The 18,439-nt window shown below is 45.1% G+C and overlaps 1 protein-coding gene across 2 annotated transcripts in view; it reads right to left on the bottom strand.

Moving 5' to 3' along the window:
* The window catches only part of KDM5B (lysine demethylase 5B), a 185,349-nt gene that overhangs the window by 58,675 nt on the left and 108,235 nt on the right, over window positions 1-18,439 (bottom strand). For both annotated transcript variants that reach the window (XM_077839601.1, XM_077839602.1), the window contains 5 exons: window positions 16,579-16,698; window positions 13,249-13,443; window positions 12,401-12,582; window positions 9,872-9,996; window positions 9,106-9,256 (listed from right to left, as the gene is read on the bottom strand). In XM_077839601.1, the coding sequence (XP_077695727.1) occupies window positions 9,106-9,256; window positions 9,872-9,996; window positions 12,401-12,582; window positions 13,249-13,443; window positions 16,579-16,698 (773 nt within the window). The remainder of the gene's footprint in view (window positions 1-9,105; window positions 9,257-9,871; window positions 9,997-12,400; window positions 12,583-13,248; window positions 13,444-16,578; window positions 16,699-18,439) is intronic.

The following is an 18,439-nucleotide window of genomic DNA, read 5'->3' as shown; positions in this document are numbered from 1 at the left end:
AAGAACCCGGCACTGGGGGTGTGCTACATGCTGTGTCAGGCCATGCTGGCTCCGAGACGTATGTCGCGCTATCTCTGTGTCCGAGGACGAAAGTTCTTACAGATGTGATAGCGCTCCTTTATGTGGGATTCTCCGAGGCAGTTTCCACAACTCTCATGCAGGTCACTAACAGGCATAGGCCTGTTACTTGTGGAACAAGGCTTAAAACCCAGAGAGCGGGCATGCCCTGCCTAGGGCATAGTCTGCCGGGACACTATCTGACTAAACACTTAACAGCTACTTAAAAACTGACTAACAAACAATTAAACTATTTGCAGTTAGAAGCACAAGGCTGAGATAGGAGAGAAAAATCGCTGACTGCTTGCTGAGCAAGGGACAGAGACGCTCCAACTGATCACCATGGGCAGTCAGCACCTGATACACTGTGGTATGAGTGTGGCACTCCGGAGGGCGGAACAGCTGGCTAAGGCAAAAGTCTCTGACGACCATGCTGGTGGGCATGTGCACACCTACAATGGAATCAACATGAGCAAGCACTCAAAGAAGAATAGCTATAGTGGAATAAACAATCCAGCAATAACTCTTCATGTGGACATACTATTCCAGAATAAATGTGATTTTATTTAGCTATTTCCTCTGCTTTAGAAGCACACTAATTATTCAGAAATAAAGTGACTTTTATTCTGCAATATAGTACTTCCTCGTGTGAACTCTACACAGTAGCCATAGAGGAACAGCTTTTTCCACAATGGCTATTCTGGTCAATTTCCCTATCTAGGCAAGACCAGAGGAGCACAGATCCCATTGATTCTCAATAGAACCTATACTCCTAAATCACTTAGTCACTTTTGAAAACTTTTAAGGGCTCTTATGCTGCAATCTCTACATTTTAATTTGCATTTTAAATCATCACATTCAATCAGCTGTTTGTGGGTTTTATTAGACTGGCTAGCATTTCTGCAGTCAAGCAGATAGTAACTAGGTCTGAGTGTCCTGAACGGAGTATGAAAGAAAGCTTATATACCGCCAGTTTGACTTAACTCCAGAACATGCCAGCTAATGTTCCAGTCACATCAGCATACCCTGGTGAGCTTTCCTGTTCCTCTGTTGTTAAAATAAATATTCATTTGTTTAAACTGTCTTATTTTAAATGGAGACTAATTCCCAAAAAAATTACATACAGAACAGAGTAAGTTTAAAAATCCACATTATGTTGAATGTGGCATCTCACAGGTAGTCTGGCATGAGAAATGACTGATATGCCCACGGTCATATACTCCAGAAGGTGAAGACAGTGTCTGGCCAAGATTTGTGGGCTGGATTGTACTGTCTCTATCAGGGAGGAGCACCTTCACTTGAACAGAGTCGAGGTCAGCTCCTATGAATTCAAGTCTTTGTACCAGTATCAAAGTAAATTTTTATTGGTCGATCTGTAGGTCCAGATTTAAGAACAGGCCTCATGTGGCTTGGGTGACTCGCTGGGCTTCTGCATAAGACCAAGCCCTGAGCAGGCAATCATCCTGGGGCTGGTTTCGTTCAATATCTTTATTAATGATCTGGATGATGGGATAGATTGCACCCTCAGCAAGTTTGTGGATGATGCTAAACTGGGGGCGGGGTAGAGAGGTAGATACGCTGGACTGCGGGGAGAGGTAGATACGCTGGAGGGTAGGGATTGGGTCCAGAGTGACCTAGACAAATTGGAGGATTGGGCCAAAAGAAATCTGATGAGGTTCAACAAGGACAAGTGCAGCGTCCTGCACTTAGGATGGAAGAATCCCATGCACCGCTACAGGCAGGGGACTGACTGGCTAAGTGACAGTTCTGCAGAAACGAACCTCGGGATTATAGTGGACGAGAAGCTGGATATGAGTCAACAGTGTGCCCTTGTTGCCAAGGTGGCTAATGGCATGTGAAACTGCATTAATAGGAACATTGCTAGCAGACTGAGGGAAGTGATTATTCCCCTCTATTCAGCACTGGTGAGGCCACATCTGGAGTAATGCGTCCAGTTTTGGGCCCTCCATGACAGAAAGGATGTGGACAGATTGGAGAGAGACCAGAGGAGGGCGACGAAAATTATCAGGGGGCTGGGGCACATGACTTACGAGGAGAGGCTGAGGGAACTGGGCTTGTTTAGTCTGCAGAAAAGAAGAGTGAGGGGGGATCTGATAGCAGCCTTCAACTACCTGAAGGGGGGGTTCCAAAGAGGATGGAGCTAGGCTCCATGTGGTGGCAAATGACAGAACAAGGAGCAATGGTCTCAAGTTGCAGTGGGGGAGGTCTAGGTTCGATATTAGGAAAAATATTTCACTAGGAGGGTGGTGAAGCACTGGAATGGGTTACCTAGGGTGGTGGAAAAATCTCCCTCCTTAGAGGTTTTTAAGGCCTGGCTTGACAAAGCCCTGGCTGGGATAATTTACTTGGTGTTGGTCCTGCTCTGAGCAGGGGATTGGACTAGATGACCTCCTGAGGTCTCTTCCAACCCTAATCTTCTATGATTCTATGAATACCCTGGGGGCCAAAGAGATGCTAAATGGGAGGACTATGTACTGGTAGTCGTCCTGGCCCAACATAAATCTAAGTTAATGACTGTGACTTGGTATAATGGAAATATAGAAGTATGCATCTTGAAGGTCGAGAACCAATCTCCTTCTAGAGCTGCGATGATTGTTGATAGAGTGAGCATCTTGAATTTCTGCACTTTGACAAAACTGTTGAGTGGTCTGAGGTCGAGGTCCCGTATGGGCCTCCAACCTCCCTTTTTCTTCAGTATTAGGAAGTAGTGAGAGTAGAAGCCTTTGCCCCGGAGATGCATGGGAACCAGCTTTACTGCTCCTACACTGAGGAGATGGCTCACCTCTGGGCGTAGTACACCCTTGTGAGAAGGGTCCCTGAAGAGGGAAAGGGAAGGGTGGGGAAGTGGATGGCATATCCAGTCTGGACGATTTCCAACACCCACTTGTTGGAGGTTATCTGCTACAAAGGTGCTGCGAAACCGGGAAATATGATCTCCGAAAGGAGATGTGGGGGGAGGGATCTCAGTGGTTTGAGCATTGGCCTGCTAAACCCAAGGTTGTGAGTTCAATCCTTGAGTGGGGCATTTAGGGATCTGGGGCAAAAATTGGGGTTTGGTCCTGCTTTGAGCAAGGGGTTGGACTAGATGACCTCCTGAAGTCCCTTCCAACCCTAATATTCTATGATTTCACAGCATGTGGTAGTAGAGTGCATTTTCTGCAGGCACCTCAACAAACCCATCGAAACTGCCATTTTGATGTTGAGGGCAGTGATGAAGTTCTCTGTGGTCCTGACTGCTTCCGCTTAGGGATCCTCAATTTCTTCCTTTGTGGTTCGTAGGACCTCTGCGATGGATATTGAGGCGTATGCTGTGATGATCGGCGCTTAAATTGTGGCTGAGAACTGTCTTTTCTCTTACAGGCTGGCGTGTAAATTCCCAATAAGCAAAGTGTCATCCGAGAATCCTTCAGCATGCAAAGGGATGCATCCGTCTTCATGGCGAATAGCTTAGTTTCCTCAAAGGGGATGTCCTCCATTGTTGTCTGAACCTCTCTGGGGAAAACTGATGATTTCAGTCACAAAGCCCTTCTCATAACCACTGCAGTGGAAACTGAGCATGTGGCCGTATCTGTCGCATCTGTGTAATTCTGGTAGTTGTACTTGGCCAACAGGGCCTGGTAGTTCGCCAGTTGAAACTGCGAAGTGGCAGATGAGTACTCTTTCCTGCTGAACAGGTCTAAGTATTTTCCATCCTAGTCCAAGAGAGTGGACCTAATTGGTCTTGGTGGCCCCTAGAATTAACCACATCCACCATGATAGAGTTCGGAGGTCGATGAGAAAACAGGAACTCTGTGACTTTCACTGGTACATAGTACTTTTTGTTCACCCGCTCACATGTTGGTGGGACAGATGCTGGGGTCTGCCATAGAATTCTGGCAGGGTCCAGAAGTGCCTCATTCACAGGAAGCACCACTCTGGCAGAGGAATATCTACAAATTTATGGTATGGTTTGGTCACCTCATGTAGTTGGATTTGTAAGGGTTCTGCAACCCTCTGGGCCAGCTCCTGAAACGACTTGGAAGTCATTCACCATGGATGGCGGGGGGAGAAGGGAATCACTGCTTTATTGGGCAAGGAGGACGATAGGCGGGCTTGAGGGGTGTCCTCTCTTTCTGGCTCAGGCTCAAATTCCATCAGCGGGAGGTTCTGTGGTCCTTGATGCTTGCTGGTGTATCATACCGGGGGCTTGGGAGGTTTGCTGTCTCTGGGCTTACCAGGGGTCCCAGTGTGGCCATTGATGGGGGCTTGTGGCTGATACCAGTGCTGCCATGGAGGTTGAGGGTGTGGGAGTCAGTATACCTGTTGCCCATGCTGGAATTGAGGCCTGTATAGTGGGTATGAGGAGCGTTGGGAAACCAGGTCCTCTTGCTCACTCTCTGACTCCACTGAGAAGGGTTGTGTGGGGCATGGGAGGCTATCGATTCCAATGCCTGGGGTAGCTTGGTAGCGGAGCTCCAGTGCTGTGAATAGGCGAGACTGGTGCCCCAGACACAGAGAGGTCAGCTGCACACTGGAATTCTGTCATGTGGAGGGCGTCAGTGCTGTCAGTGGTCAGTGCCAAGCAGCTTGTACCAACGGCGATGTGGGCCTGACCATACGATCCACCAGTACTAGGTGTGCCGGAGTCAGTGCTGTTGGCTGCAATGATGTAGCCTTCCCCGGGGTGGATTTCCTATGTTTTTCACACCCTCTCAGTACCAGAGCTTCCTTGCCTGTGCCAAACGGGTCTTTGGGCTGACCGATTTGCTCTGTCGTCTTAGTACCTTGCGTGCCCTGGGCACTTGATTTACTCGGCTTCAGTGCTGATAGTACCAATGACAAATGATGGAGCAGGGGAACATTTCCAGCTCGATCTTGGCTTCCTGCAGGGACTCTCAGACTTCTTCTTAGAGGTCTTGACTGAGTGGCTCATCTCCTTGCAATCACCTGCCTTTGATGTAGAAGGTTGTGGTGACAGCTCTTGCTGGACTCTGAGGATTGAAGGGCCAACTCCATGAGCAGGAGTTTAAGCCCCTCAATTCTCTGTCCTTCACGGACCTGGATTTTAGCTCCTGGCACCAACCACATTTTTGTGGATTGTGCTGTTTCCCCCAAGCAACAAACCCATTGAGAGTGTCTGTCTATTACCGGGATGGATTCTTTGCAGCTCGGACACTTCTTGAGGCCTGGAGAACCAGACATACCTTTGTCCAGGCGGGTCCCCGCTCCTCCCCCAATGGAGTTGGCGGGAGGCAAACACTTTCTTCTTTTCTTTTTTTCCAGCAAGGCCAACTAAAAAAAGCCAAGGAACTTAAAGAAAAAAGGCAAATCTGCAAAACTATGGGGAGTTAATGATCCATGAATGGACAGCTCTCAGCTTTGGCAGGGGTGGTTGAGAAGGAACTGAGAGGGAAATGCCCTTGCATGCTGGCTAGCCTCTTGGCGGGTGAGAAGCCGCATGTGCGGGACAGACTGCCATTGAAATTCTCCAGTTGGCAGCATGGGGGTCCACGCACACCTACAGTGGCGCACCCATAGGGACACTATTTGGAGAAGAATTCAACTGTGTGTCTGACACAGGATGGTGACACATGGTTCCCATGAGAGCTCTGGCAGGTCAGTATACCAGTGCTGTCTTAGAAACACTGATGCAACCGGTACTCTTGCCTGCCTCTCTGGATCTTTTAAATCACATAAGAGCGGAGAATTATTAGGGGAAATGTTTAGAGACAGGCACTGCTCCAATCTACAAGAAATGCATCTTAGAGACACTCCCTGTCCTGGAACAAAAAAAGGTAATATTTGCAGTTTTTCCTAGTGGCCAAGAGGTCCACCACAAGTGTCCACCAGTTGCTGAAGAGGAAGAGAACAACTCATGTTTTCATGAAACACTCATATTGGTCCAGACATTTTCTGCCCAAGAAGTCTGCTTGGACATTTTGAACTCCCACTAGGTGTAGGCATGTGGAGTGAATACAATGATTTATGCACCACTGCCACCATTTCAGAGCCTTCAGGCACAGTAGAGGAGATTGAGCTTTATCTTTTATGTTTAGATAGTGTCTGTTGGTGCTGTCTGTAGTAGGAAGAGGGCCTGAAACATAAGCCCTTGTATCAGAGGCCTGATCTGAGGCCTGAGGTCTGGGCTAAAGTAGTGGTCAAAGCTTTCCTGTTACAAAGCAAAATCAGGCTGTGAGCTAGAGGCAGGCCCTGCTCACAGAATCTGGCAAGAACAGGGCTGATATTTCAAAAACACACATTCTTAAGAGGTGCTAGGCACAGAGCACTCACGCAAACACATTCCAGAAGGGTGGTACCAGAACACCAACATATTCCCTAAAGACAACAGGAACATGCTGACCCATCCTAAATATAAGGTCAGGATGACAATGTGATGGATAGAGATGTTTTGATTGAATCAATATGTACAAGGTAATGGGTGGTAACAGCCCACATCATGGGACAGCTAACTAACCACATCCTAGAGACAATATGTAATTTGTTTGTATTGATGTATAAAATGAAGCCCCAAAGGAAGTGTCTCTGTCTGGCCTAGGGAGGAATGGAACGTCACGCCGATCACTGAGCTGGACTATTGTCACGGGCATACATGTGTTACTGTACCTGTAACCATTGAACCGGGGCATTAGCACCATGCTTCGTTGGCAATAAAACTGACCAGGTCCTTCACTATTAAACCAAGTCTTGCGGTCTTACTGGGCAGTTCGATGGAAGCCTGCTGTATTGGCTATGTGCCCAGAGCCAGTGCAGCATGCAAAAATAACACATGCATGCAGCCGAACATCTATCAACACTGTTGTCCATCAATATCTGAAGAAGTTCCTCACCTTGTGCAATAACAATGGTTCTTCAAGATGTGCCCCCCTATGGGTGCTCCACGAGAGGTGTGCCCCCATCCCTGCACTGCTGATCAGTAACAGTGTCCACTGGGCCTGCACATGCACTGTCTCTTCTCGTGTTCCACCACCAGGCCAGCCAGCACACACGGGGTAATCATCCTCAGGTCCTTCTCTACACAGAGTCATAAGCAAGAACTCTGAAATAGAGGGGAGGAGGGCAGGTAGTGGAGCATTTACTATAGGGACACACATCTCAAAGAACCATCATTACTTCACAAGGTGAGGAACTTCTTCAAGTAGCGTCCCTCTGGGTGATCCACTATAGGTGACTCCCAAGCAGTACCCCTCTTGGAGGACTGAGACTTCAGTGTCGGGTTAGTCACAGGTGATAGTACTGTGGCCAAAGATGGCATCAGAGGCAGAGTCCCCGGTGATGGCATAATGTTCTGCGAAGGTGTGGACTAATGCCCACATCGCCACTCTGCAGATCTCTCAGATGGGGACGTCCTTAAAGAAGGCGACAGATGAGGAGATCCATCTCATGCAATCTGTACGGATGGAGTCTGGGGGAGCCATGTTATGAATTTGGTAGCACTGCCTGACGCAAATCAAGACCCATTTAGAGAGCCTTTGGGCTGATATCATTAAGCCCCTAGACTTTTCTGTCATCGAGAGAAAATCTAGGAGACTTCCTAAAGGTTTTTGTCCTATGGAGATAAAATGAAAGGGGCTCTCCTAACATTTAAGGTAGATACGCTGGAGGGTAGGGATAGAATACAGAGGGACCTAGACAAATTAGAGGATTGGGCCAAAAGAAATCTGATGAGGTTCAACAAGGACAAGTACAGAGTCCTGCACTGAGGATGGAAGAATCCCATGCACGACTACAGACTAGGGACCGAATGGCTAGGTAGCAGTTCTGCAGAAAAGGACCTAGGGGTTACAGTGGATGAGAAGCTGGATATGAGTCAACAGTGTGCCCTTGTTGCCAAGAAGGCCAATGGCATTTTGGGACGTATAAGTAGGGTAATTGCCAGCAGATCGAGGGACGTGATTGTTCCCCTCTATTCGACATTGGTGAGGCCTCATCTGGAGTACTATGTCCAGTTTTGGGCCCCACACTACAAGAAGGATGTGGAAAAATTGGAAAACGTCCAGCGGAGGGCAACAAAAATGATTAGGGGACTGGAACACATGACTTATGAGGAGAGGCTGAGGGAACTGGGATTGTTTAGTCTGCAGAAGAGAAGAATGAGGGGGGATTTGATAGCTGCTTTCAACAACCTGAAAGAGGGTTTCAAAGAGGATGGATCTAGACTGTTCTCAGCGGTAGCAGATGACAGAACAAGGAGTAATGGTCTCAAGTTGCAGTGGGGGAGGTTTACGTTGGATATTAGGAAAAGCTTTTTCACTAGGAGGGTGGTGAAACAGTGGAATGCGTTACCTAGGGAGGTGGTGGAATCTCCTTCCTTAGAAGTTTTTAAGGTCAGGCTTGAGAAAGCCCTGGCTGGGATGATTTAGTGGGGGATTGGTCCTGCTTTGAGCAGGGGGTTGGACTAGATGACCTCCTGAGGTCCCTTCCAACCCTGATATTCTATGATTCTAGGATTCTATGAAGGTGTGTCATATGGCCTCCCTATTGTCTTGGTGAAGCTTGGGGTAGAAGGCAGGAAGGTGAATAGCCCATGTGCAATGGCTAGCCTCGAGGTTCAGCATGAACAGTCCATGTGCAGGCCCAACAGACATGGCTACTGAAGATCTCGGATCAGCAGCGGAGGGACACAGACACAGCTACAGTGGAGCAACCATAGGGACACTACTCGAAGAAGAAACAACTTTCCTCTGAGGAAAGTAAGAAACATTTTAAAGTGCAATGGATCACCAGGAAGTGAAAGGCGAGTGCTATTTTACATAACTTACTTAATGCTGCCTCAAATTTCATAGATTCATAGATATTAAGGTCAGAAGGGACCATTATGATCATCTAGTCTGACCTTTGGAACAGGTGGCCTTTAGAAATTTTGCAACGTTCAGGACACTTGACATATCATGTGCCAGGAAGTACCAGACCCCAGAAGTAGGACATCTTTTCAGGAGACCAGAAGGGTTGCTGTAATTTGGAAACACATAAAACAAGTACCTTTTCCAAATTTTCCCCTCAGTAATTTGAAATAAGTGCAGCACATACCTTGTTTGTCTTTTGCCATTAAGAAGTTGCTGTGCAACTGAGGCACATTTGTCTGCATCCTGAGTAACTAATCTGAGGTGTCGCAGTAGATCATTATCTGGAAACTTTCTCATTTCTGATTCTTCTATCAAAGCCTTAAAACTGATGAGGCCTTTTAGAAGAGAATATTTTCTTGAATTAAAAATAGTTCTTTTTAGGATTGATTTTAAGTAATAGAGAAGAATACTGCAGTGCAATAATTGTATGCAACAATGTCTAATAAAAAAACCCTGAAGCTGGTATAGAAATTTAAAAAAACCTGCACTCTCAGATATACAATATCCCCTACCTGCCAAACCCATACAACCCAACCGCCAACAAGCTTTCCTTTGGGGACTCTCTCTCTCAGTTGTGAGATGGAGTCATGGAAAGGTATATAAACATACAGGAAAAGGAGTACTTGTGGCACCTTAGAGATTAACAAATTTATTTGAGCATAGGCTTTTGTGAGCTACAGTGAAGTGAGCTGTAGCTCACAAAAGCTTATGCTCAAATAAATTTGTTAGTCTCTAAGGTGCCACAAGTACTCCTTTTCTTTTTGCAGATACAGACGAACATAGCTGCTACTCTGAAACCTGTAAATATACAGATTTATTCATATGATACATAAATAAGCTTCAGAGACAAAGTTGTTGAGTTTCAGCAGTTAACAATGAAATAAGAAACATTTTGGAAACTGACAATTTTTTAGCATCTGTAGCAAATACAAGATAAGGAAAATACATACTTCTTTTATTGTTAATTTTTGCCTCCAAAGCTTCATTTACTTTTGAAGCCCATTCATTGTAGGATTCTGCACGCAATTTCAGTGCATTCATCATTGGATAGAGATCATCTAGTTTGTATCGATATCTGGAAGGGGCACAGAATTCAATCCCTTTAGTAAGGCATGAATGAACATCAAAATAAGATTGTCTAGTGTCCATATGAATCATCACTGCTTTATCTATAGAAGTTGTACTTACTATTATTCGTTATATTATTCAGTTCTCACAAGCATATTAGGCACCTCATTTTACAAATGCTAGACCAGGTTCCTGCTCTGAAGAGCTCGCAATCCAACTGAAAATATGACAGTGAAGAGATAACAAAACAGTGGAGGGGAACAGAGGGTGAAGGACAGCAGCTCAGGAAAGCAACTAGATTACTCAGTTACTCAGCAAAGGCTAGAGCTGGATCATTTGATTATTAACTGTTCTGTTCATTCCCTCTGGGCAGGGCCGGACTAACTCTCCTGAGGGCCCGGGGCTATTAGTTTTTATGGGGCCTGTATACAAGTCTTTTTCCTGGGAGGGAGCTTGGTGCAGGAGGGGGTGCGGGGTCTGGGAGGGAGTTTGGTGCAGAAGGGGGCTCTGGGTCTTGGAGGGAGTTTGGATTCAGGAGGGGGATTCTGACCTGGGGCAGCGGAGGAGGAAGTGGTGCAGGGTCTGCAAGGGAGTTTGGTCGCAGGAGGGAGCGCCGGACTGCTGCAGAGTGTTGGAGTAAAGGAGAGGGTGAGGGGTGTGGGCTCTGGGAGGGAGCTTGGTGCAGGAGGGGGACTCTGACCTGGGGCAGCGATGTAGGAGGGGGGTGCAGGATCTGCGAGGGAGTTTGGGTGCAGGAGCAGGCTGAGGCAGAGGCTTGGGGCGCAGGAGGGGGTGCAAGGTATAGGCGCTGGTCGGGAGGCGCTTATCACTGTCGGTTCCCGGCCGGTGGCGCAGCAGGTCTCAGGCAGGTTACCTGCCTGCCTGCCATAGCCCCACACCGCTTCCGGAAGCGGACGGCTGCTGACATGTCTCTGCGCACCCCTGTGGGGAGGGGGCCAGCGTGTCTCCATGTGCTGCCTGCACCCACAATCGCCGCTCCCGTAGCTGCGGGGATGGTGCTGGGGGTGGGGGCAGCGCGCGGAGCCTCCCCCCCTCAGGGGCCGCAGAGACGCGCCAGCAGCCCGCCGCTTCTGGGAGCAGCATGGGGCCAGGGCAGGCAGCCTGAGCGCTCCAGAGATCACTGCCTGTGATTTATTTTTCCGGGGGCCCCAGGCTGCAGCCCCTGTCAGAAGACAGGATACTGGGCTAGAAGGACCTTTGGTCTGACCCAGTGTGGCCGTTCTTCTGTAACTACTATAGCAAGATGAAACAACACTTCTTTTGGTGTACAGTTGAGGATTGGTCCTGCTTTGTGCAGGGGGTTGGACTAGATGACCTCCTGAGGTCCCTTCCAACCCTGATATTCTACGATTCTGTGATATTCTACATATAAAGAATGAGCACACTAATTTATTGTAGATGTTACATGCAGTGTAGTTGTAGCCGTTTAGGTCCCAGGATATTAGAGAGACAAGGTGGAGGAGGTAATATCTTTTATTGGATCAACATCTTTCCAGCCACACAGAGCTCTTCTTCAGGTCTGGGAAAGGTACTCCGAGCATCACACCTCAATGCAAGGTGGAACAGATTATTTAGCATAAGTATTTAGCACATATGTGGGTGAAACCAGACAATTACTGCACTCTAAAATGAACTTATACATTCATTCATACAGATACAGGAAAATAATAAAAGACAAAAATACCCTACCACCTGTGAGTGAATACTTTTCACAAAGCAATCACTCTGTATCTGACCTACCAGTCCTCATCCTCAAAGGAAACCTGTACAACACTTTCAATAGATGAGCCTGGGAGATTAAATTCATAACTCTGGTAGACACGAAAAACCATGGACTGAACAGACACTGGATTTATGCTTATTGCAACAATCTGTAACCCACTAACCCACCCCACTGCCCCTCCTCCCCCCACTTTTTATCCACTCTACCTTGAATGGTCCCTTACAATATGTGCTAACTACTTACACTGAACAATCTGTTCCACCTTGCATTTTGCTATGATGCTCAGAGTACCTCTCCCAGACCAGCTCTGTCTGTGCAGCTTGAAGGCTGGTCTCTCACACCAACTGAAGCTGGTCCAATAAAAGATATTACCTCACCCCCCTTGTCTCTCTTGTAGGTGTTATGGCAGAAATATCTCTTGTGGGATTTGAAAAAGAAGAGTTAATGGCATTATACACCATCTCAGAAACGGTGTTCTTTGTTTGGGGCACTGTGGAAATAAGTTTGAACACAGTTTTGGGAGAAATATAAATGGCATCACTAGCAAAGCAAATGAGTGATGTGCCCCTCACCCCCACTAGATTACTCAAAAAACTAAATTTAAGAAAAGTATATCTTGTCCTCATAGACCCCCAATGAATGATACTTTTTTCTTGCCAAAACATACCCCAGTGTATATTTATACGTGGGACAGGAGCAGAGATCTTCTATGTGATACAGGCATACCAGTAAGCCAGGTTTACAGGAGCAATAGACAGCAGACATGAAGCAAGTGGTTTTACACTTTATGCACTGGCGCTCATCATCTGGCAACATTTCAAAAGCCATCCTCTCGGAATCAGTCACTCCCTACAACAGAATACACTAAAGTGACTTCACAGTATAACAAACAGAGCAGACTAGTTCAGACTGGAAGATCAGAAGTTAAGTTGATCAAAGAGATAATTTATCATGAAAGTTTAGGATTAAGATACTGGCCATATGAAAATAACCACTTTTTGGTTAATGAGGGCTCAACCTCTTCAACTAAGTTACTGAAGAAACTATAAAACCTATTATTTTAAAAAGGCATTTTTTTTTAAAAAAAAATCTACTAAGGGCCAGATTCTAATACCCCACTAATGTCAAGTAGTTCTTTCCTCAACTAGTCCCATTGAAATCAAAGGGTTAAGAGAGAACTAGATAAATTCCCGGAGGTTAAGTCCATTAATGGCTATTAGCCAGGATGGATAAGGAATGGTGTCCCTAGCCTCTGTTTGTCAGAGGGTGGAGATGCATGGCAGGAGACAGATCACTTGATCATTACCTGTTCGGTTCACTCCCTCTGGAGCATCTGACATTGGCCACTGTCGGCAGACAGGATACTGGGCTGGATGGACCTTTGGTCTGACCTAGTATGGCCATTCATATGTTCTTATGGGTTAGGGTAACATTAATGCAGGACACCATGGATGAACTTCTGATCATGACTTTAAAGTTACTCCAGTCAGCATAATTTCATTTCCTAAAGCTTACCAGTTTACGCACAGCTTCTCGTAAAGCCTTTTCATCTTCAATCATAATAGCCATGTCTTTCTGAACAGTAGAAGCTACCACAACATCAAGGACATCTGCTTTGGAAGCCATTTTACATATCATCTCATCATGAGAAAAAACACAGTAGCGGTTTAACAGGCGATAATGTTCCACACACTGGCGACCCAACGGCAACTGTATCGGGGGGAGGGGAGGGGAAAGAGAGGATGGAGGGAGTGCAGAAAGTTTTTTTTTTAAATGTTATTTATGAAACCTTTAGAGGCATAATAGTGTGAAGTCACAGACTGTCTGTGCTATTAACTAATTACTATCTATCCAACCAAATGCAAGCCAATAGCAGCACATTCTAGAAACTATATTAATTTTAAATGAAAAGTATACCACATGTTAAAGAGTAAAGAAGACCATGAGCAAGTTCCTATAACTCAGGATACTGACTACTGTGTTTGGATTTAGTAGGAGCGTTGCCAGCAGATGGAGGGAAGTGATTATTCCCCTCTATTCAGCACTGGAGAGGCCACATCTGGAGTAATGTGTCCAGTTTTGGGGATCCCACTACCGAAAGGATATGGACAAATTGGAGAGAGTCCAGCAGAGGGCAACAAAAATGATTAGGGGACTGGAGCACGACTTACGAGGAGAGGCTGAGGGAACTGGGATTGTTTAGTCTGCGGAAGAGAAGAATGAGGGGGGATTTGATAGCTGCTTTCAACTACCTGAAAGGGGGTTCCAAAGAGGATGGAGCGAGGCTCTTCTCAGTGGTGGCAGATGACAGAACAAGGAGCAATGGTCTCAAGTTGCAGTGGGGGATGTCTAGGTTGGATATTAGGAAAAACTATTTCACTAGGAGGGTGGTGAAGCACTGGAATGGGTTACCTAGGGAGGTGGTGGAATCTCCCTCCTTAGAGGTTTTTAAGGCCCAGTCTGACAAAGCCCTGGCTGGGATGATTTAGTTGGGGTTGGTCCTGCTTTGAACAGGGGGTTGGACCAGATGACCTCCTGAGGTCCCTTCCAACCCTGATATTCTATGATTCTGTGACTTGGAAACTTGTTGCACTCAGGGCCAGATTAAGAAAATCCAGGGCCCTAGGCAACCACAACAATCCCCAGAGCAATGAGTCTTGGAGTTAACACTCTATGAACAGGAATGGGACAGTTCACCTGTTTCACTATTTTTTTAGGCTGTCTGCAGACTGAGGCTGACATCACTGCAGTGGTTACACTAACATCACATTTTCCAGTTTATCTTTGCAACCATCAGGGCTACAGGTTTTTTTTTTTTTTTTTTTTAACATTTACATTCTGATGTAATCATATGACTCCAGGAGCTGGGACTCTGGATACAGGCCTGAAGTATCTATACATTATTCTAGCCTCCCTTGTCATATTTATAAACAGCATTTTGAAGTCAGAGCAGCAGCATTTCCAAATGGCCCACAAGTAAATGACTGAAAATTGTTTCATAGAATGACAAAATTTGTGTTGGGAAAATCCAGAGTAATCAGAAACAATTGTACTTGAAAAGGACAGTTATGAGACCAAACAATATTTTAATCGCTGGAGATATTATTTGTTATCATGTTATAGATGTTATAAGGTGGCTGCATTTGGTCTATCTTGGAGGAACCATTCTCAATGTATTTTGATTAAAAGCAATAAAAAGGACAGAAAAAAGCTTTAATAGCCATAATCTTTGGTTTGTACAGTAGTCGATTATCTGCTGCTGCTCTGAACAGGAATCTTCTGTTTTATCATTTAGGATTAGACCACTAAGACTTCCAGTAAATTAACCCTGATGTACACTCCAGGCAATGGCCTCTTGGAACAGTTCTGTCTGATTCACTGAGATGCAATTGCATAAATCTTACAGTACTTAACAACTGACGTGTGCATGCAAGAAATGCAATTTTCCTGGTTACTTTTTCCAAGTGAAAGCAATGTGAAAACCTCATGCTAGTGCACAGAATTTCCTGGTGAGATGGAACAAGTGGATCTCTACAGATGGTTAGAGTTATGATACGTGGTCAAGATAAAAACTAGGAAATGCCAAAGCAAACCATGTTTCACAACCTATTCTGATTTTGCTCTTATTTAAATAAGAGAGGACAGTTCCAATCTTTACCTAACAACAGAAAGTATTATCATAAAAAGGATTAAATACTGTTAAAGATTTAAAGAGTTTACAATTTGGATTTGACAGTACTGCTTAAAGGGTCCATTCAAAATCAGTGAAGTGGAGTAATAGTCCAAAAGAGTTCCATTCCACACTGATGTAACCTGAAGACAGTCACATTGATAATTATTTGTCTTATCATAGGGCCTATGAGCCCCAGTCATGGAACAGGACCCTATTGTGCTAGGTGCTGTGCAAACAAAGACAGTCCCAGCTTCAAGCAGCTTACAATTTAAGTAAATACAATTTACTGTCAAAAAATGGGCAAGAAACTTGGAGCTGCTTGCACATAATTTTTGTCTGAAACTGCAGTAAATAATTGTTCCAAGATATGCCATAAGAATCTTTTTAAAGGTGTTTGAAGCAAAGTTGGAAGAGTCCCTATGGTCGATTCTGAATAATAATTTTCCTGTAATTAGGTCAAGAATGGGGGTGGGGTGCAAAAAAGGTAGCTTTAAGCAACTTTTGTGCTTTCTGTATTCTCATGACATGCAGGGTTCTGTCCAGTCCCTAATATAAGTTAAAGCAACCCTGAGGCTGCTCTGACTTATGCTCTGCTTCCCCAGAACTGTTATGGGCACTGGGAAGCAGACAATACCCATAGTTCAGTACACTCTGGCCATACCTCCATGACCAAAATGCCCTGTTCACTGCAGGCTGGGAGCAGAATCTGTGTAGAGTCTTCTGAAGTTCTGTACTGTTTGGGCAGGTCCCTTGCCTAATGGGTATTCTCAAGGGGCTGTTTCCATGGCATAAATGGCCTTAGTGTAACTAAGGATCACAACCCATGTTAATAATAGATGTTTGATTCTTTCAGGGGAGCTGGGTGAGGAGAAAGTGTTCAGTCAGTACACTGAACTCGTTTTAAAGTTAATTTAGTATTCTGAAATCACTAAGCTATGTACAGCTAAAGTGTTTTTATTACCTACTTAGAAGTATTGCACAAAGTGAAAAATAGCAAAGTACCACTATCTACGCTGTGTTTTCTTTGGTCATTGTGCACTAGGAAAATTCTTCTTTATGCCTTCCACTCAATTGACTCAAGTGAGATTGTGCATGCAGAATAAAATTACCACCACATTACTTAGTAAGCATATACTTTTACTGAAAATTCATGCCATGTCCTTAAAACATACCCAATCAACTGTGCAGAAGTTCACAGCTTCAGCAAAATTAAAACCCTGGTTAAAGCCACTGTGATAGGCTCTTGGAAATGTAATCACAAATTCTCCAGCACACTGGTTGGTTCGGTAAACCTAATAAAAACAAGAGGCAAACCAAGTTGATTTCTAACAATGGGTGAAAATTACAGAGGTACAGGCTGAGATTTTCAAAGCAACCAAGGGGATGTGGATGCCTGATGCCCATTTATTTAGCTTAAAATACTTTAAAAACCTCAGCCAAAGAGTTACGATTTTTATTCAGAAAGTACAGGGACTAACCCTGCACTCCACAAGACTACAGGTAAATGCCTAGTACCAACAATTAGGTTGAAAAATGCTGATGAAACAACTCCCAGCACAGAGTGTTACTCAGCCTTACTGGCAGATGAAGCTACCACTCAGACAGTATATGTACCATAAAGGTGGCAGATAGTTCGTATTTTTTTCAAACAAGAAACAGCAAATTTGGCTTTAAAAAATAAACAAATATTCTCGTGCTTGGTGGCTGATGGGTTTTTTTGTTTGATTTTGAATATATATTTTTCTTTAAAAGGTGGCAAACCAAAGGGTCATTTAGGGCAAGATCAAGTTTCCTTTCAGCTCTGAGTAAGGGACAGTGTGAAGATGTGCTGCTACAGAAAGAGCAATGGAAAGGAAGCGAGACTGAATTTGCACAGCAGGGAGGGAAGTACGCTGTATTGACTCATTACAGCAAACTCTCACCCCACAGGCCACCAACCAGAGCTAGCTGAACACAAGGGGAAGGGAGAACAGCCATGGGATCTGCCTAATTCCCAACCCCATCCAAACAACCAGATAAAAAGCAATGACTGCATTGCCCAACCTTTCAAACCAGCACATTATACCGCTCAAGTCCCTGCTGCTCTCCCCCACCCTGGACTCAGATGTAAGCAGGTTTGATGTGGCCACACAGGAGAATAAGTGGAGGCTTTACTTTCCCTAACAAGCCCCTCCAGCTGATGCAGCCCTAAACAAGGCTAAGTCACAATATAGCCTTAAACAGTAAATCTGCAGCTATCAACTAATGTGACCTCACTGATCATCTTAAATCAGGACAAGATAAACCCGCATATTCCACACATTTTTGTGGACTCTGAATTTGACTTCAGCTATCATTGCAATTCTGAGATGCATGTATTGGTCAGAGAAGTATTTAAAATGAGAGCCTTCTGTCTCATTTCACAAGTGATATATGAAAGTCACTAGGCTCTTCATAAAGAGGAATTAAGTTTAAGATTAGTGAGCTGCTGAAGTATACACTGAGATGAAGATGTTTAAAAATGCACAGGTGGCGGAGGGGAGGAGGGTGGAAGTTACCTGTAATTTCTTGTTTTCTGAAACATCATGAGATCAATAAAGAATTCCCACAGCTTAAAACTTCTGTGTCTCTGAAATCACACTTTAGGTACCTTACACTGCCTCACTCCTTCTATGTTTCCACTGGGTTCCAAGGTCAGCTCCTTTCAAAAGCCAGTTAAATACATGGGAAGTACATCCTTTCAAAGACTGAGAGGAAGGAGGATGGTGAGTGATGCATTTTCTTTAACAGCTAAATAATGACCCAGAATGACAGGAAATATGAGAGGAAGGATGTAGATGAGGCACTGCCAAACTATTCAGCATTATAGAGAAGATCTACAAAGAAGTCATGGTTCCCCTTCCTTTGCTGGGAAGTTGTGTTCCAAACACCACCAGAAAGGAAATAAACTTGGAACAAACAGGGGGCAGCCAAGAGCTCTAGCGTCCAACTAAAGGGCACCTGACAAGACTCCACAAGTGCCTCAAAAACTCAAACCACCTTATGTGGAACATA

The sequence above is a fragment of the Eretmochelys imbricata genome, chromosome 21, assembly GCF_965152235.1.
Source record: "Eretmochelys imbricata isolate rEreImb1 chromosome 21, rEreImb1.hap1, whole genome shotgun sequence".
Lineage (NCBI taxonomy): Eukaryota > Metazoa > Chordata > Testudines > Cheloniidae > Eretmochelys > Eretmochelys imbricata.
Note: the sequence above shows the minus strand (reverse complement) of the source record. Positions and strands in the feature narration are given on the sequence as shown.